Source organism: Coregonus clupeaformis, chromosome 30, assembly GCF_020615455.1.
Source record: "Coregonus clupeaformis isolate EN_2021a chromosome 30, ASM2061545v1, whole genome shotgun sequence".
In the NCBI taxonomy this organism is placed as follows: domain Eukaryota; kingdom Metazoa; phylum Chordata; class Actinopteri; order Salmoniformes; family Salmonidae; genus Coregonus; species Coregonus clupeaformis.
The window spans coordinates 44702288-44723113 of record NC_059221.1 but is presented as its reverse complement, the minus strand read 5'-3'; the positions used below and the strand labels follow the sequence as shown (position 1 = coordinate 44723113).

The 20826-nt window shown below is 47.7% G+C and overlaps 1 protein-coding gene across 1 annotated transcript; it reads left to right on the top strand.

The window, feature by feature from the left end:
* LOC121546581 (nuclear receptor coactivator 6) lies at positions 1 to 20530 on the top strand. Its single transcript, XM_045209283.1, has 20 exons — positions 1 to 343; positions 4405 to 4750; positions 4984 to 5139; positions 5253 to 5375; positions 9424 to 9537; positions 9647 to 9756; positions 9869 to 10589; positions 11076 to 11219; positions 11360 to 12048; positions 12154 to 12749; positions 13631 to 13749; positions 13836 to 13966; positions 14105 to 14332; positions 14460 to 14690; positions 14825 to 18002; positions 18109 to 18165; positions 18952 to 18982; positions 19500 to 19541; positions 19845 to 19984; positions 20155 to 20530. The coding sequence occupies exons 2-20, from the start codon at positions 4453 to 4455 to the stop codon at positions 20199 to 20201; spliced, it is 7155 nt and encodes a 2384-aa protein (XP_045065218.1). The 5' UTR covers positions 1 to 343; positions 4405 to 4452; the 3' UTR covers positions 20202 to 20530.
* Positions 20531 to 20826: the final 296 nt, after the last annotated feature.

Here is a 20826-nt window from a genome sequence, read left to right as displayed (position 1 = left end):
TCGCGTCGCCTCTTCCTTTCTTGATAATACCAATCTAGCTACGCAAACACAGCCGCAAATAGCGTATTTCAGGAAGAAAATTGTCCAGTCTAAAAAAAAGAGGATTATCAGTCCGTGGGTCGTACGCTATGTTTTAAACGCATAATTTATTCACAAAGAATTACGACGTAAGTATGCGAGTACCTCTTTCTGAGAATACAGAGAAAACCGAAAGAAAAATTATCGTCTGATTCCGATTGGAAAGCCTCTCCTGTTGCGGTATTGGTTGCCACTGGTCCCAGTTCATGTTTTGTTAGCTATCAGATATTACATCGTTGGACTTGCTCCCAAATGGATTTATCTGGTAAGTATTGCATTGTTATCTTTGCTGTTAACATTTGGTTGATGAAGTTGTAGCTAGCTAGCTAAGTAGCAGCAGGAACGTAACGTTAACTGGAACGAATTTGATGAAATAACTTCATACGCATTATCAGCTAGCCAACTAAGCGGTGCATAGTGAATAGCAATTAGAAGTGTAGCTAGCTAATGCTAACTGCTGGATCTTGCTAGCCAGAGCTAGCTGTTAAGATCTTCATAGTTGTTTTTGCTCAGCTGTGTGTCGTGATGTAAAGCTAGGTTCTCTTATTTTATATATTGCACTGTGGGTAATGACAGTAACTTTGTCATCAATTGGCGTTTCGGTGATCTCTAACGTCGTTCATGTTCGACAAGTACAAGTTGTTGTTTTTTGCTTGCTAGCTCGGCACTACGCAGGCTTGTCAAGCCAGATCTTGTTAGTCGATGACCAGCTAGCGAAGGCCTTGCAATCAATCGTTACCGTTAGCCTATCGAGGAAATTATTATATCGCGTTTGCCAGATAGTGCGGTGGTTTTACATATTTTGTAGTACTAGTCTTATTAGTTATTGCTAAAACATGGCTTGTTATTTTTGTAGCTAGCTAGTTAGTTATTATTGGTGTTCACTTTAGCCGTTGGTGTTCGTTAACGCATCGACAGTTAGGTAGGCTAGCTTAAAGCTAACGCTACGTGTCATGTTCATGATTGTGATAAGCAACTTTGTATCAAACGCTGGACCTTGTAGCTAGCTAATTATAACCATTAAGACTGCTTGATATACAGTAAAATAACAACTCTCGAAACTTTGAACATCGGCAGCTATCTTATCTACATTGAACAACAATTACCAGGGGTATTCTCATGGGTACTACTAGCCCTTGATCATGACTCGCAGTTCCATTACATTGAGTCCCGACGCTTGGATTGAACATTAACACGCATCGCTTGCGGTATGTTTGGAAGCATAAGGACGTTATCTTTCATATCAGCTAGAATTTAAATCCCAAGAGACAGGTTAAATTGTAACACAACTTAATAGGTTTAGTGTTCCCACACGGCCATATCTCCATGTTAGAGCGTGTGTTTATTCTGCTCATCAAACTCGAGAACGAATCGTTTGGGGGGCTGCAGTTCGCGAACGACTGTGCTTATCGCCTTACCTGGCTACCCAGACTCCTTGCTCCGGCCAAACGCTACGGGCGTTAGTTTCTTCTCTGCAATGAGAAGTATGTAGGGTACCACAGAGCAGCAGAATAATTGTGTGAGCAATGCATTCCGCCAAGAGGCGTTCACAATCTAGTCAGATTGCAGCCACAGCTAGACCTCGTTTCAAATGTATCAAGAAATAATCGTATTTGTATGCCTACCAATCAACAAATGTACGTTGTTGAAAGCACACGTTTACAATTGTCACAAATTTACATTTTAGTCATTTAGGAGGAGCAATTAGGGTTAAGTGCCTTGCTCAAGGGCACATCGACTGATTTGTTTACCTAGTCGGCTCGAGGACTCTGTTACCGGCCCAATGCTCTTAACCGCTAAGATGACAGCTCCAATAAGCCCCCTATGGTGAATGATAGGCTCGTAGAATCATGACTCTTTCGAGTTTTCAGTTCAATGTTCGCTGGTAGGGTGTCCTGCGTGCTCTGAGCATTATTGACTCAAATGAACGAAATGAGTCGAAAGATTCGTTCTTTTGACTGAATGAGTCGAAAAGATCAGAGTCAGTTAAAAGAGCCGAACTTCCCATCACTAGTTCACAGAAGACAGAGGGACCACCTGTGCTATTTAGCATACTCCAAACACCTGTGTGTAATGGAAGAAGGCCGCGAGAAACGTGTTGTCACTGAAAAATACTGTAGGCTGCAACTGTGATAAAGCTGGTTAAAAGTGTACGTACAGCACAGGAGGTTGGTGGCACCTTAATTGGGGAGGACAGGCTCATGGTAATGGCTGGAGTGGAATCGTATTAATACAAACACATGGTTTCCATGTCTACCTCTGAAAATAACATACGGTGCCTTCGGAAAGTATTCAGACCCCTTTACCTTTTGTTACGTTACAGCCTTATTCTAAAATTGATTAAATAGTTTCCCCCCCCCTCATCAATCTACACACAATACCCCATAATGACAAGGCAAAAAGTTTCAGAAATTTTTGCTAATTTATAAAAAAAATAAACTGAAATATTACATTTACGTAAGTATTCAGACCCTTTACTCAGTACTTTGTTGAAGCACCTTTGGCAGCAATTACAGCATCAGGTCTTCTTGGGTATGACACTACAAGCTTGGCACACCTGTATTTGGGGAGTTTCTCCCATTCTTCTCTGCACATCCTCTCAAGCTCTGTCAGGTTATTCAAATCTGGTTCAAGTCCGGGCTCTGGATGGGCCACTCAAGGACATTCAGAGACTTGTCACAAAGCCACTCCTGTGTTGTCTTGGCTGTGTGCTTAGGGTCGTTGTCCTGTTGGAAGGTGAACCATCGCCCCAGTCTGAGGTCCTGAGCAGGTTTTCATCAAGGATCTCTCTGTACTTTGCTCTATCCATCTTTCCCTCGATCCTGACTAGTCTCCCAGTCCCTGCTGCTGAAAAACATCCCCACAGCATGATGCTGCCACCACCATGCTTCACCGTAGGTGCCAGGTTTCCTCCAGACGTGACGCTTGGCATTCAGGCCAAAGAGTTCAATCTTGGTTTCATCAGACCAGAGAATTTTGTTTCTTATGGTTGAGAGTCTTTAGGTGCTTTTTGGCAAACTCCAAGCGAGCTGTCGTGCATTTTACTGAGGAGTGGTTTCCGTCTGGCCACTCTACCATAAAGGCCTGATTGGTGGAGTGCTGCAGAGATGGTTGTCCTTCTGGAAGGTTCTCCCATCTCCACAGAGGAACGGTAGAGCTCTGTCAGAGTGACAATCAGGTTCTTGGTCACCTCCCTGACCATGGCCCTTCTCCCCCGATTGCTCAGTTTGGCTGGGCAGCCAGCTCTAGGAAGAGTCTTGGTGGTTCCAAACTTCTTCCATTTAAGAATGATGGAGGCCACTGTGTTCTTGGGGACCTTCAATGCTGCAGACATTTTTTGGTACCCTTCCCCAGATCTGTGCCTTGACACAATCCTGTTTCGGAGCTCTACGGACAATTCCTTCGACCTCATGGCTTGGTTTTTGCTCTGACATGCACTGTCAACTGTGGGACCTTATATAGACAGATGTGTGCCTTTCCAAATCATGTCCAATCAATTGAATTTACCACAGGTGGACTCCAATCAAGTTGTAGAAACATCTCAAGGATGATCAGTGGAAACAGAATGCACCTGAGCTCAATTTCGAGTCTCATAGAAAATGGGCTGAATACTTATGTAAATAAGGTATTTCTGTTTTTATTTGTAATACATTTGCAAAAATGGCTAAGCTTGTTTTCGCTTTGTCATTATGGGGTATTGTGTGTAGATTGCTGAGGATTTTTAAAATGTATTTTATCCATTTTAGAATAAGGCTGTAACATAACAAAATGTGGAAAAAGTCAAGGGGTGTGAATACTTTCCGAAGGCACTGTAAAAGGTCCTTCGACCTTAAGGAGGAACGGTAGGCTCCTTAAGAGTACATCCTGGGCTAGGGTACTATGAACTCACAAACCAGCAACATAGCTAACTTGTTTAGGATTTATATACAGTTCCAACTGTACTGTTGCCTTCATCATAGCAAAGTTGACATAGCAACTAGAATCAAGGTCAGTAATTTGTTATCCATTATTATGGTCAAGACATATCTTGACACTTCCTTGCTTGTGTATGCAAGTTCATGCTGTTTAAATTGCGTTAGGCTACTTGTTGTATAGTTTTAGTGAGCCTATCTCTCTCCTTGCTCTCATCAAACTAATCAAATCTGTAACAAGTCAAGACTATATCTTTGATGTACATTGACACTTTCTTATGATCTTTCCATTGAAAGTAGATTTAATTACATGACATACATTTTCATGGATTTACGTGATGTAATTCATATAACTTACAATATTTGTCTCAATTGGGTATATCATGGAAGATAAAGTCCTCTTTTGGTTCCATAGCATAAACGGTTCCAGTCTTCCCCACGCCAGTCCTACTGAGAGGGGAGGATGGCACATCAACACCCCCCATTGGAGCTTTCCGAGTGGACAGCAGTCCCAGGTGGGGATCCTGACTCAGATTCCGACCGGGACTCAGGAGTCGGCGAGGATGCTGGAGAGGATGCTGGCAGTCACCATGGCAATGACATATCGCACCGGCAGGATGGAGTTGGAGAGCGAGGTGGAGAGGAAGAAGGAGAGGGGGATTTCACTATCTTTGTTGCCTTTCAGGGAAATATGGATGACGAGGACTTCCAAGAGAAACTTGACAACATCCTTAACAGGATGCCTAGTATGCTTGAATTAGGTTAGTAGTGGGTGGTGACGTGGTGCACCTTTCTAACTGGTTAAACAGTTTCCTACATTTTACATCTACTTTGAATGTATCCTGAAAGTAGTTTGACAATGTTTGAAAGCCATCATTTCAGACCTCTGTATTATTTCTATACTGAAAATGAACCATGATATTGAGTTATTTTATTGTACCTCTCAACCTCCTTATCTCATCCTCTCTTTCTCTGTCTTCTTATCCCTCCCCAGATTCTGAGAGACTGCAGCCGCAGCATGTGGAGCCGTGGAACAGTGTGCGTGTCACCTTTAACATTCCCCGGGAAGCGGCAGAGCGCCTGAGGCTGCTGGCCCAGAACAACCAGCAGCAGCTCCGAGACCTGGGCATACTCTCTGTACAGATAGAAGGTATGTACAGTACGCAGATAGCAGCAGCGATGGCTATGATCAGGCCCAAAAGTGAAAGCGTCCAGAAAAGTACCTAGACCCTGATTGTTGTTGTTTTTGTTTGTTTCGTCCAGGTGAAGGAGCCATCAATGTGGCCATGGGGCACAACAGAGGTCAGGAGGTCAGGGTGAACGGACCAATCGGAGCGCCTGGACAGATGAGGATGGATGTGGGATTCCCAGGACAACCAGGCCCAGGTACCTAACGCTCATATTATGTCATACTAACCCGGGACAGGGAAGTGACAAGTTGAACTACACTGCTCAAAAAAATAAAGGGAACACTAAAATAACACATCCTAGATCTGAATGAATGAAATAATCTTATTAAATACTTTTTTCTTTACGTCTGTCACGTGCTCAGTGTGAACCTGCTTTCATCTGTGAAGAGCACAGGGCACCAGTGGTGAATTTGCCAATCTTGGTGTTCTCTGGCAAATGCCAAACGTCCTGCACGGTGTTGGGCTGTAAGCACAACCCCCACCTGTGGACGTCGGGCCCTCATACCACCCTCATGGAGTCTGTTTCTGACCGTTTGAGCAGACACATGCGCATTTGTGGCCTGCTGGAGGTAATTTTGCAGGGCTCTGGCAGTGCTCCTCCTTGCACAAAGGCGGAGGTAGCAGTCCTGCTGCTGGGTTGTTGCCCTCCTACGGCCTCCTCCACGTCTCCTGATGTACTGGCCTGTCTCCTGGTAGTGCCTCCATGCTCTGGACACTACGCTGACAGACACAGCAAACCTTCTTGCCACAGCTCGCATTGATGTGCCATCCTGGATGAGCTGCACTACCTGAGCCACTTGTGTGGGTTGTAGACTCCGTCTCATGCTACCACTAGAGTGAAAGCACCGCCAGCATTCAAAAGTGACCAAAACATCAGCCAGGAAGCATAGGAACTGAGAAGTGGTCTGTGGTCACCACCTGCAAAACCAGTCCTTTATTGGGGGTGTCTTGCTAATTGCCTATAATTTCCACCTGTTGTCTATTCCATTTGCACAACAGCATGTGACATTTATTGTCAATCAGTGTTGCTTCCTAAGTGGACAGTTTGATTTCACAGAAGTGTGATTGACTTGGAGTTACATTGTGTTGTTTAAGTGTTCCCTTTATTTTTTTGAGTAGTGTATATCCATTCATTGTTAATATTTTAGTTGTTAAAATATAAACAAACCTCCATACCAATCCAGGGCTTGACATTAACTCTTGTCCTCTTGTCCGGGACAAGTAAAACAAGTAGTTGGACAAGAAGAAAATAGATTTAAGTTGTCCAAATAGACAAGTTTTTAAAAAATCACACACAAATCACAATATCAAACAATTACTCTGATCAGAATTGGATCGGAGGCTAACATTGGAATAATTTTCAAATCTATTGATCATGTACATTAAAAGAAAAAGCCTACATGTCAAAGTGTAGGTGATATGCATATTGGCTACAGCTGCTGACATGAGGGAGGTGCCAGAAAATGTAGCCAAACTGAGACTTTTAATAACTTAAATATAGGCTAAACACCAGTTATGTTTGACAAATATATATACGTTTTATTGTCACATACAGTACACCGGATAGGTGTAGTGAAATGTGTTGTTTTACAGGGTCAGCCATAGTAATATGAATGAACCGTGCCTCAAGTATGTGGACAGAATCAAGGCTTTAGCCTTTAGCTTGATTCTGTCACAAGACCGGAGAGTCAAGGACAGTGCCTGTTGCGCACCGCACATCACCCACCTTAATGAGCAGAGGCAGTCAGCATGTTGAAACTATTTAACCATAAACTTCATTGTTTTAAACCTGGACTTTTTAAGTCATTTTATGAAGTATGTCTTACCTTGTTTCAAAGTAGCCTAGCCTAAAATACGACCATAGGAATGTTCAGGGGATTATTTTATAAACATTTATATGGCATTGAAACCAGCATTTGTTTTTGATGTCCTATTGGTTTTCAAATCAAGGTTATGTTATTGTCCAGCAGCCAAAGGCAGAATCCTAGTCATATTAGTAACCCATGCTAGCTGATGCATCTTTAGATCTCCCCTTTCTTAATTTCTAACGGATATTTTCCCGCTAATTGCATTTTGGAACATTCGCGTGTAGCCTATAGCCATGTGCGCATTGTTGAGCTTACAGTGGGGGAAAAAAGTATTTAGTCAGCCACCAATTGTGCAAGTTCTCCCACTTAAAAAGATGAGAGAGGCCTGTAATTTTCATCATAGGCACACGTCAACTATGACAGACAAAATGAGAACAATTCCAGAAAATCACATTGTAGGATTTTTTATGAATTTATTTGCAAATTATGGTGGAAAATAAGTATTTGGTCAATAACAAAAGTTTCTCAATACTTTGTTATATACCCTTTGTTGGCAATGACACAGGTCAAACGTTTTCTGTAAGTCTTCACAAGGTTTTCACACACTGTTGCTGGTATTTTGGCCCATTCCTCCATGCAGATCTCCTCTAGAGCAGTGATGTTTTGGGGCTGTCGCTGGGCAACACGGACTTTCAACTCCCTCCAAAGATTTTCTATGGGGTTGAGATCTGGAGACTGGCTAGGCCACTCCAGGACTTTGAAATGCTTCTTACGAAGCCACTCCTTCGTTGCCCGGGCGGTGTGTTTGGGATCATTGTCATGCTGAAAGACCCAGCCACGTTTCATCTTCAATGCCCTTGCTGATGGAAGGAGGTTTTCACTCAAAATCTCACGATACATGGCCCCATTCATTCTTTCCTTTACACGGATCAGTCGTCCTGGTCCCTTTGCAGAAAAGCATGATGTTTCCACCCCCATGCTTCACAGTAGGTATGTTGTTCTTTGGATGCAACTCAGCATTTGTCCTCCAAACACGACGAGTTGAGTTTTTACCAAAAAGTTATATTTTGGTTTCATCTGACCATATGACATTCTCCCAATCCTCTTCTGGATCATCCAAATGCACTCTAGCAAACTTCAGACGGGCCTGGACATGTACTGGCTTAAGCGGGGGGGACACGTCTGGCACTGCAGGATTTGAGTCCCTGGCGGCGTAGTGTGTTACTGATGGTAGGCTTTGTTACTTTGGTCCCAGCTCTCTGCAGGTCATTCACTAGGTCCCCCCGTGTGGTTCTGGGATTTTTGCTCACCGTTCTTGTGATCATTTTGACCCCACAGGGTGAGATCTTGCGTGGAGCCCCAGATCGAGGGAGATTATCAGTGGTCTTGTATGTCTTCCATTTCCTAATAATTGCTCCCACAGTTGATTTCTTCAAACCAAGCTATTGCAGATTCAGTCTTCCCAGCCTGGTGCAGGTCTACAATTTTGTTTCTGGTGTCCTTTGACAGCTCTTTGGTCTTGGCCATAGTGGAGTTTGGAGTGTGACTGTTTGAGGTTGTGGACAGGTGTCTTTTATACTGATAACAAGTTCAAACAGGTGCCATTAATACAGGTAACGAGTGGAGGACAGAGGAGCCTCTTAAAGAAGAAGTTACAGGTCTGTGAGAGCCAGAAATCTTGCTTGTTTGTAGGTGACCAAATACTTATTTTCCACCATAATTTGCAAATAAATTCATTAAACATCCTACAATGTGATTTTCTGGATTTTTTCTCAATTTGTCTGTCATAGTTGACGTGTACCTATGATGAAAATTACAGGCCTCTCTCATCTTTTTAAGTGGGAGAACTTGCACAATTGGTGGCTGACTAAATACTTTTTTTCCCTACTATATAATATGAATAAATAAAACTTTATCAACATTTTATGCTAAATGGTCTGATCTGTCGCATTAGCCTCATTGCTTTATTTTTTTATTTTTACATGTTTCAATGTGCAGTGGTAGTATGAATTTTGGATCTATCGTCCCAGGGTGTTTTGAACCAAAGACATATTTATCGTCCCTGGGATGACGGGATGTCCTTAATGTCAAGCCCTGGAGGGAATTATTTTATAAAGACATAAAAAGTATTTGGTTGTAATTTATAGACTACCAAGGGTGGCCAACCATCCGCCAGGAGAGCCTTAAAGGGGCAGTGTTGTATTTTGAGACAGGTTTGAATAGGTAGAGTGTAGCCTACATTGTCTTATTCTCTATGGTAAAAAAGATAGTAATGTATTTTGTAAAGTGTTTCCTTGCATCATACAATGGTGTTAGACTTTTTTTTTGGGGGGGACAAGTGACTTAAGCTTTTAGACAAGTAAAAAAACAACATCCTACTTTTCTAAAAGACAAGTGGCTAAAGAAATTAATGTCAAGCCCTACAATCTCTCGTAGGAGGCATGAGAATGAGCAACCCGTCGATGGTCCCCCCTGGCCCCGGTATGTCTGGTCAGGCCATAGTCCCCAGCAGCAGTGGACAGATGCACCCCAGACCCCCATCGCAGACTGGTGAAGACATACTTGCTTAATAACCAACCAGTTAACTCATTCACACATCCAAAATATATGCAACTTGTTCAAAGGTAGTGAACATATATATATTTTTCCCCTCCTTTAGATGCAATGGACCCCATGATGTCTTTACAGCAGCAGCAGCAGCTTCAACATCCCCAGGCTGGTCTCCACAGCCAAGGCCCCATGCCCCCCCAGGCAGCTCACCACATTCAGGTATACAATCACTAATGGCGCTCAACAATAACCATGCATTATAATCACTATCAATATTACCACGTAATGCAAGGATCAACTGTATCAGGAGTTGACTGTATTTTGACCACAGGTCATGCAGACAGGGAGGCAGCTCAACCCAGCCGCCCTCCAGCAGCTGCAGCAGGCCCAGCAACAGGCCCAGCTCTCCCAGCTTGGTGGCCCCCGTCCCCCTTTCCATCCCTCTGGCCAGATGCCTGTACCCTCTGGCTGGAACCAGCTCCCCTCAGGGGTCCTCCAGCCCCCGCCAGCCCAGGGAGGACCCATGGGCCCAGCCTGGAGGAAGGCCCCTCCCCAGGCCCAGATGGGTCAACGTCCCCCCTCCCTGGCTACGGTGCAGACCCCCAGCCACCCTCCACCTCCGTACCCGTTTGGTAGCCAGCAGGCTGGCCAAGTGTTTAATGCTATGGGGCAGCTCCAGCAACAGCAGCAGCCAGGGGCTGGTCAATTTGCTGCCCCCCAGCCTAAAGGTCTTCAAGGTGGGCCTGGAGGGGTGGCAGGACTCCCTAGACCTCCACCACCTCTGCCTCCGTCAGCAGGGCCTCAGGGTAACCTCACAGCCAAGTCCCCTGGGTCTTCATCTTCCCCCTTCCAGCAGGGTTCTCCAGGGACTCCTCCCATGATGGGTCAGGCCCAGCTAGGCCCGCGACCTACGACCCCACAGGGTTTCCCTCAAGGGGTGGGCTCACCGGGCAGGGTGGTGCTGGGACAGCAGGGTAACATGCAGCAAGGGTTCATGGGAATGCCCCAACATGGGCAGCCTGGACCTCAGGTTCATCAAGGAGGAATGGGAGGTAAGAAACTAAACCATTGCAGATGACTACAAATGATTCATTCACTTTCATAGAGTATGTTTGTTGCATGGCCACAGATGATCTCCTGAAGTATTACCTGTATAGTTAGAATTGCTGGTATCTAGGGATATGACGGTATTTTGATATTTTTTCCATGGCAAAAATGGAAACACGAAGCAGATAACGCTCTGGTCCTTTCAAAACCTGTATGTAAAATATTGTGTGCTATAGCTGGATGACAGCATAATGATGCTTGTTTCCAACATTAGGGAAGTTTTCCTAAATTAATGAAATCTGCTTTGTGTTTTGTTTCCTTGCCACGATACTAGCGAGTATCATGAAACTGGTATCGTCCCGGCCCTACTGGTATCACAATTCACGCTTACCTCAAAGTAGTGCTCAGACAGTTACAGTGTAATACAGACTCACTATAATGACCGTGTTAGCTGGGCTGATGAAGTTCCCCATGCTGATGTTTGATCACAGGCATGCCCAAACGTCTGCCCATGGGGTTCCCTAGCGTCTCAGGGAACCAGAACTTTGCCCAGGGTCAGGTGACTAGCGCCCCAGGAACCCCTGGGGGAGGACCCACTCCGCAGCTCCAGAGCAGCCAGGCTATGGCCCACACAGGTACAAAGAATAGAATAGATCAGCACATACCTTTCAGATATGCTGTATACCATAGAAAAAGGCTTAAGAGCAGACTAACACAGTGATATGATTTAGGCTGCATTCGTCAGTGTCATTCTTCTGTCACGATCTGATTTCAGGAGCCCAGTCGTCAGCCTCCATCCCCAACACCATGCAGGGTCCGTCCCACTCCCAGCCCAAAGTCATGGGCCTCCACAGTGGCATGGCTGGCCAGCCCCAAGGCACCAACTCCGGGCCCAGTATGAGCCAGCCCCAGCCCGGCCTCCAGTCCCAGATGATGGACCTCCAGGGCCAGCCCGTGTCCTCGTCCCCCAGCCAGATGGTCCAGGGTGGGGGTCCGGGGCAGACAGTACTCTCTAGACCCCTCAACCCAGGGCAGAGAGGAGGCATGACCCCACCCAAACAGCTGATGCCACAGCAGGGCCAGGGGGTGATGCACGGCCAGGGCCAGATGGTTGGAGGGCCGGGGCACCAGGCGATGCTCCTACAACAGCAGCAACAACAAAACTCCATGATGGAACAGATGCAACAAATGCAAGGAAACAAGCAGGCGTTTGGGTTGAAAGGTCAAGCTGGGGTCATGCCAGGTCAGATGATGCGGGGTCCGTCTCCTAACGTGCCCGGTAACATGGCTCAGTTCCAGCAGGCTCAGGTGGGCCAACAGCAGCAACCTATGACTCCACAGCAGCAGCATCAACAGCAGCAGCAAATGGCTCAGCTCCAACAGTTACAACAGCAGCAGCTACAACAGCTACAACAGCAGCAACAACTTCAACAACAACAGATGACTCAGCAGCAGCCCCAACAGGTATTTAATTCATTTTTTTCATTTTTTATTTGCACCATCCACCAATTTTACTTCAGGGTAGCATTAAGGGTATTATTTAACTCGCTCATTCCTTAATTTTTTCAGGTCCCCATTGGTGGCAATCCCAACCAGGCCATGGGTATGCACGGTCAACAGATGAGACTCCCCAGTGGTCATCCTCTGGTCCAGCAGCAGCTACAGCAGCTCCAACAACAACAACAACAAAAACAACAACAAGCCATGCTGCAACAGCAGCAGCAACAACAGGTGGCGCAGCAACACCCACACGCTATCGGAGACCCCAGTGGTGCTACAGGCGACATGGGCGGTGTCCAACAGATGCTCCCGGACATGCAGGGTCAGCAGCAAGGCATTATGGGAATTGGAGGCCCTCAGCACATGCAGGTGGGCAATGGCCACTTCCCGGGTCACGGGATGAACTTCAACCCCCAGTTCGGGGGTCAGATGGCCATGGGAGGGCCATGTGCTCAGGCAGGGGGGTTTCCAGTGAACAAGGATGTGACGCTGACCAGTCCTCTCCTGGTCAATCTGCTTCAGAGTGACATCTCTGCCAGTCAGTTTGGGCCTGGGGGGAAGCAGGGGACTGGAGGACCTGGTCAGGCCAAACCCAAGAAGAAGAAACCACCACGCAAGAAGAAGCCCAAAGTAGGGGAGGGACAGCAGCCGGTCGAGGGGCTAGGGTAAGTTTATTGAAATCAAAAGCAATACTGAACAAAAATATAAATGGAACATATAAAGTGTTGGTCCCATGTTTCATATGAAACATGAAATAAAGATCTCAAAAAATTTCCATACGCACAAAAAACGTATTTCTGTCAATTGTGCACACATTTGTTTACGTCCCTGTTAGTGAGCATTTCTCCTTTGCCAAGATAATCCATCCACCTGACAGGTGTGGCATATCAAGAAGCTGATTAAACAGCATGATCATTACACAGGTGCACCTTGTGCTGGGGACAATAAAAGGCCACTCTAAAATGCCACAGATGTCTCAAGTTGAGGGAGTGTGCAATTGGCATGTTGACTGCAGGAATATCCACCAGAGCTGTTGCCAGAGAATTTAATGTTAATTTCTCTACCATAAGCCGCCTCCAACGTCGTTTTAGAGAATTTGGCAGTTCGTCCAACCGGCCTCACAACAGCAGACCACGTGTAACCACGCCAGCCCAGGACCTCCACATCCGGCTTATTCACCTGAGGGATCGTCTGAGACCATCCACCCGGACAGCTGATGAAACTGAGGAGTATTTCTGTCTGTAATAAAGCCCTTTTGTGGGGAAAAAATCATTCTGATTGGCTGGGCCTGGCTCCCCAGTGGGTGGGCCTATACCCTCCCAGGCCCACCCATGGCTACGCCCCTGCCGAGTCATGTGAAATGTAGGGCCTAAGATTAGGGCCTAATGAATTGATTTCAGTTGACCGATTTCCTTATATGAACTGAAATTCATTAAAATCGTCGAAATTGGTGCAAGTTGCGTTTATTTTTGTTCAGTATATATTCGCACAAGGTATTCGTTATTGGACATGGTTTGTCATCAAGGTATTCTTCTTCTCTCCTCAGGGGTCTGGATGTTGGGACTGGCCTGGAGGACCCAGAACTGCCAGGGCTGAGTGGGGAACAGGGAGTGGGCATGGACCCCTCCGGACCCAAACTCTCAGACTTCACCAACAGGCCTGCAGGTATGCAGTTTGAATGTTTCTTTGCTCACTCACACTTTTTTATATTTTAGTTGAGTGGCTTTTTATCAATCCTTCTGTCATGTCAGGTTTCCCAGGTCAGCCTGGAGACCAGAGAGTCCTACAGCAGGTGCCCATGCAGTTCATGCAGCAGCAACAACAACAACAGCAGCAACAACAACAACAACAACAGCAGCAACAACAACTGCAACAGCAGCAACAACTGCAACAGCAGCAACAACAGCAGCAACAACAGCAGCAGCAACAACAGCAGCAACAACAGCAGCAACAACAGCAGCAACAACAACAGCAACAACAACAGCATCAACAACAGCAGCAACAAATGCAGCATATGCAGCAACAGCAAATGCAGCAACAGCAAATGCAACAGCAAATGCAACAACAACAACAACAACAACTACTACAACAACAGCAGCAGATGCAGGGACTGCAGGTTCCTCCTGGACAGCAGCAGGGGGTGGCTGGAGCTCAGGGTCCGGCTCAAGGCCAGCCACAGATGCACCCTCATCAGCAGCAACAACAACAGCAGCAACAACAACAACAACAACAACAACAGCAACAACAGGTATAATGTACTGCCAATGTGTACTTGCTGCTTCCAGGCTTGCGTGTGTGTGTGCATGTGGTCAAAATACACATTTTCCATTTTGACTATGGATCATATAGATAATTGGTTCCTTGTTGTGTTAAAGCAGCAGATGCTGATGATTATGAAGATGCAGCAGGAGCAGGCTAAGAGCCGGATGCCCCTCCCTCCAGGCGGGCAGTACGCCCCCAGGGGCATGGTGAACCCCGGGGAGGCCCAGAGGATGCCCGGTTCCCAGCAGGGCAACATGCCTGTCATGATCAACCTCCAGGGGCACGGAGGAGTGCCTCCCTCTCCAGATAAACCCAGAGGGATGCCCCTCATGGTCAACCCACAGGTTGGACACACTATCTGGATGCTTGAAATGTGTATATATCATATTTATTGTTATTGTCTTGTGAATGTTCTATGCTTATTGAATTTGTCTGTGTATAAATAAAGTGTCCTGTTTTTCTTGCTCTACCTATGTAGATGGCTGGGGCAGCCAGACGAATGTCTCACCCCGAGGCAGGGCAGGGTCCCCAGTGTACTGGGGCTGAGGAGGCCCCTGGAGCGGCCAACTCCCTGCAGGACAGACCCGGGGGCCAGGAGATGGGGATGCCGCCTGGGAACGGGGCCCAACAGATGGTGGTGAACCAGGGCCCCAACACCCACATGATGAAGCAAGGCCCCGGCCCCTCACCCCAGCACCCTGGAGCAAGCCCCCAGCAGCAGATGCCCCCTCAGCCCCAGCAGGGTGGCCCCATGCCAGGCCTCCACTTCCCTAACGTCCCCACCACTTCCCAGAGCTCCAGGCCCAAAACACCCAACCGGGCCAGTCCCAGGCCCTACCACCATCCTCTCACCCCAACCAATCGTCCACCCAGCACTGAGCCCTCTGAGATCAACCTCTCCCCTGAGAGGCTGAACGCCTCCATTGCAGGTCTGTTCCCCCCCAAGATTAACATCCCTCTGCCCCCTAGGCAGCCCAACCTTAGCCGGGGCTTCGACCAGCAGGGTGGGCTCAACCCCACCACTCTCAAAGCCATAGGGCAGGCCCCTCCCAGCTTAACTCTGCCCAGCAACAATGGAAGCGGTGGAGGTAACTCTAATAACGGTCAGCAGTCTTTCCCTACAGGCAGTGGAGCTGCCAACACGGGCCAGGGCAAACCGGACAAGCAGTCTGGAGGAGGTCAGGCTAAAAGAGCCAGTCCCAGTAACAGCCGCAGATCCAGCCCTGCCTCCAGCCGCAAAGTCACTAACCCCAGCCCAGGGAGGCAGAAGGGGACCAAAATCACCCTCCCATCCCCCTCTCACCAGCAACAGATGGTCAACCCCCAGACAGGGCAGACCATGATGCTGAGCCCCACCCTGGTGCCTTCTAGACCGGTCTCTCTCCCACCAGCGGCGGGGGTAGGCCTGGAGCCCCAGCAGATACAGACCCCCTTCCAGGGGATGCAGGGTAACCCAGCTGAGATGCCCAGGGAAGGGCAGGGAATGGCAGGTGTAGAGCACCGGCAGATGCCCCAGCCTCTGAGGGAGCTCTCCGCCCCACGGATGGCTAGCCCTCGTGTAGGCACTCCTCAGGAGGCTAAAGCTGGGCTGGAGCAGACAGTGGTGACAGGGGAGAGGCAGCCTGTACAGAGCACTCCTCAGCAGGGGTCTGGATCTGAGGCCTCTCCTGCTCTCAGGGATGCGCCTACCTCCCTCAACCAGCTGCTGGATAACACAGCCACCCCCAGCGTGCCTCCCAGGCCCACTCAGAGTGCTCCGGCTGGGGATGCTGCCTGCAAGGAGAGCACTAAAGCCTCCATAGTTTCAGAGAACCCATCCAGTTTTTTTCAGAGCTCGGATGTAGGGGCTACCACTGTTGCTACTACTGCTGCTGTGAACGAGCCAGAAGCTAAACCCAAGCCTAGCTCAACCCCCAGCCCAAAACTCCCAAATCCAGTCGGTAGTCCTAACCTGCAGCGCAACGCAAATACCAATCTGAATGCTAATCCCGGCCCTAGCCCCAATCTAAACCCAACTGACAGCCCCAACCTAAACTCTAACTCTAGCTCCAGTATCAAGCCTAGCACCCCTAACGTAAACCCTACCACTACCACCGGCCCTACTCTAAACCCTACTCCTATTCTCAGCGTCAGTGTGGGCGCCAGCGTCAGTCACAGTAGTCCCCTCCCCAACGTTATCCCCAGCCCCAAACCTAACCCAAACCCTGCCGTTAGCCCCAAACCAACCCCCAGCCCCAAACCTAACCCAAACCCTGCCGTTAGCCCCAAACCAACCCCCAGCCCCAAACCTAACCCAAACCCTGCCGTTGGCCCCAAACCAACTCCTAGCCCTAAGCCCCCGACCAATGTCCCCACTGTCCTGCAGATCCCTTCATCATCTGCCACCATCTCCCCCAACCAGATCAGTTACACCTCCGCCCCAGCTCCCACCCCCCAGGCCCCCGCAACCGTCGTCTCCGCTATGGTGGCCATGCCCAATAAGAACATCCGACCCCAGCAGACCAACCAGCAGACACGTGGCCCCCGCCCCCCGTTCATCACCACGCCTGTGTTTATTAACACCGGTACCGCCATCTTCCAGGTCCCTACATCGTCTGTGGCACCCAACACCACGGTGGTGTCCCAGCCGGTCACCATGGTAAAGCCCATACAGGTGTCCACCACTAACATCCAGCTCACCACTGCTCCAACCCAGGGCCAAGCCCCGGCCTCGACCCAGGCTGCTGTGGTCAGTGTGGCTAGCTCCCAGCCTGCCCGAACACTAGTTGGGCAGGTCCAGATGGCCACTAGACGGGCTTCCCCTGTCCCTGTTAGTACCCTGCCTCGTCCTCAGCAGCAAAGCCCTGGCACTCCCAAGTCGGAGACCCCGGGTGAGGCGCCCCCTGGCCAGAAATCGAGCCCATCCCCCCGTCCCAGCCCCTCTCCCACAGCCTTGGCGTCTGCTTCATCTCCCGTCCAGCAGCCCCTAGCGTCCCCTCCATGCTCCAGTCTTGGTGCCCCAACCAGCACCCGGAAGAGACCTATGTCCCCCACCTCTGCTTCCCAGGGAAAGCCTTCCCAGGCTCCTGGCTCTGCACCAGTGGGTAATCCACCAGACTCCCAGCAGTTTGCTGAGGCACGGTCTGCCCAACCTTTAGAGGGGACTTCCCATCCCCAGAGGGGGCCGAACTGGGCTGTGCCCCCTCACGCCTTCCCTCCACCCCCTGCATCTGTCACCCAGACTCAGGCCACAGTGTCTGGAGCGCAGACTCGGACCACAGCTGCTGCTGTTCCTCTGAAAGTCACCACTCCTCCTGTATCAGCTCCAACTCCTGTCCCTGCTCAACCTGCTGCACCAGCCCAGTCCCCTGTTCCTGCCTCTACTCCCACCACCCCTCCCCCAGTGTCAGTCCCTGTCACCACCCCAACCCCTACTACTGCCCCTGTTACGTCTGTCCCTGCTCCTCCTTCAGCCTCAGTCCCAGTCCCAAGTCTGTCCCCATCCACCTCTCCTGTTGCTGCCACCCCTGGACCCTCCAACCCCCCCGGGGACTCCCCAGCCATATCCTCCCCAGTGGCCCCTACCCCTATGGGGGCTCAGCCTGCCCCCACAGCCATGGAGCCTCCCAGCCAGCCAGCCCCACCAGAGCCCCCAGCACCTGCAGACAACACCCCAGGTACATATCAATCGATCGATCAATCAATGATTTGATTGAGTGACTTATCCCCCACATGTCAAACTTTGACTGATAATAATAACCTCCACCATGTCCTTTCTCCCAGTGTCAGTCCAACCTGAACCTCCACAGCAAGAGGAGCCTGCTGCTACTGAGAAGACTGGTAAGTACTGTCACACTAACTTATCTGTAACAAAATGGTTAATGCTCCGGCCCCTTTATGTAATGACATGGTCATGACATGATATGGTATCTTGGTAACAAAGCACAAATGGGAACATCCATAATGTATGCAAAGAATTGTGGTAGATCATGAGGGCACCATAAAATGTAAATACTAGAGCAAGTTATTCATGCAGGCTGTGCTGATCTAGGATCCGTTTTGCCTTGAAGATCATAATGAATAAGGTTATTTGGACAGATCCTAGAGCACCGTTAGCCAGGTTGCCAGTCTTTTTAGCTAACATTCCACTCTGAACTTCATGTCATGTGCCATATGTTTGGGCGTGGCCAATGGCGCAGTTTTAGAGGCCCTTCTCTTGGCCGCAGAGACAACATTTTGCTGTTTTTAAAGCTAATTTCCTGCAATTCTACACGTTTTGCCATGGCTGATGCCTTGTTCTTATGCTATCTGAGTGACTCAAGCATTATAACAGGCAATGCCATGACATTTTGGGAATTTCAGATTCTCGCTGACTGTCACATTTTTATTTGGGTGATTGTTAGTTCTCAAAGATTATCTTATTTAAAAATATAGCTATATTATCTTTTCTACATAATCTGGTTTTGGTCGTTTAAATTTACACTGAAAACGTTTTACCATCCTGATTTTCTTTGGGCCGGCCACGATTTAGCAGCGTTGGTGCAGATACCCTGTATGCTGTGAACATAATATGCCCTTTGCTGTGATATTTAGTAACTTTTTTGTTTGTATTTTTTCCCTCTACAGCAGAAGAAGTTGCCACAGTAACCGAGCAAGGGTGAGGTTATCAAAACAGATTTCAAACTAACACATGAAACCCTGTTCTTTTTAATGTCTGTATGAAATAAATACTTGTCATGCCAGGGGTGATTGGGATATTCCATTGCCTTTAAGGTTAACATCAGTATTAAGTAGTTGGCCTAGTCTGCAGTAAGTGCCATGTTTGTAAACAGAAATGTAACTCTACTGAAACTCAGGGAGTTTATTTGGTTGGCCAGGGCAGGGGGGTACATGGCGAAACCCAATGAGCCACGTGGCCTCAGCACTTGGTATGTATGCTTAGCATGCAAACTATATCCAAACTTAATGCATGTCAAAAGACGACACAAGCACTACCACTCCATAAAAACTTGACTTTACAAATTGAGTAATGAATGTGGCCATGTCTGATGATGATGATGATGATATTTTCTGGGGATGATTATAATCATTAAGAGTATGTTGGGGGACTAAAGCCATGTTTGTTCAGCATCATCACAGTTTAGTTTACCGCTGTTTTTCCACTTCTATCACAGATGGGCAAAGAAAAGAAAGACTCCAGTCAACTTAGTCCCCAGGTATGTATTTACAAGCGTGAGTGCTGCCAGGACGCACGCAGCAGCCCTGTCTTGTCCACCATTTCGTTATCTATCGGATACCGTTTGGGGTGAAGACGGACAGTATCTGTGGTAGACGAGGAAAAACAGCCCAGTCCGAAGCGGTTTTCCCAACTGTGGAATACCGGAGTGGTATTCCAACTTTCACTGAGTAGCTACTGTAGAGTTACTCTTTTTATTATCTCTGTAAATGACCTCTCCTGCTTTTCTTGTCTCTCTCTCCCCTGTTGTCCGTGGCTCTGTTTTCTGTCGGGAATCTATCAGGGCTGCCGTGGAGAAGCCGAAAGGTCCCAGCAGACGGAGCTCGCGTGCTGAAAAGGAGGTGGAGGAGGAGACGGTGGCAGACAGCGTGCAGAGGAAGAGACCAGCCAGGCCTGGAGCCAGCGCTGTTGTCGCTGCTAAAGGTACACACACATATACAGTACACTACAGTACACACACTTCCCACTGATTGAGGACATACACACACACACACTCTCACACATAACTTACTATTGCATAGCTTAAGTTGTTATTTAAAGTTCTTTGTCTCTTCAAACATGTCCCCCTCTCTCTTTCCTCTGTGTCCTTTCAGAAACAGGTGCCAGTCCAACCCAGGCTAAGAGAAGGAAGTCTAAATGACCATAGTAGTGAAACCCTGTGAACTCAACTGTAAATGTATTTTTCTCTGTCAATCATTCGATTATCTTTTTTTCTCCCGGATTATAAATTCTCAATGGAGAAAATAACCATGTACAGATAATTGTTTGAAAATAATTATGTTGTTGATGTTTTGTCCCCGCTATCATGTGAGGTTGTAGCTAGTGTGTGTGTGTGTGTGTGTGTGTGTGAATACGTTTGTGAGTTTTGTTTTAAAAAATAATGCTGGGTTAATCATGTGAAGACTGATAATTGAACGTGTCTCAATTGTATAATTGTTGTAAAACGTAATAAAATGTTCTGCTACTTAATTGTCCTGGTTTAATGTGTTGTACTTTCAAAGTTTAACTGACATTCTGTGAAAAGTTCACACGTAAAAGTGGCCTACATCATGAATGAATTGTTCCATTTTATACTATTTTGTTAGGACTGAATACTGTCCCGTTTGAAGGGCTGTTTGACAAGAGTATTTTCTATAGTCTATATCCTACTGTTAATCTATCATAGAGAGGTCTTACGACAAATCAGGGAACGTTAACTATTGTAGTGAGGAATCATGCAGGACAGCAGGCAACATTTATTTTTCATTATTTAAATGTATTTGAGC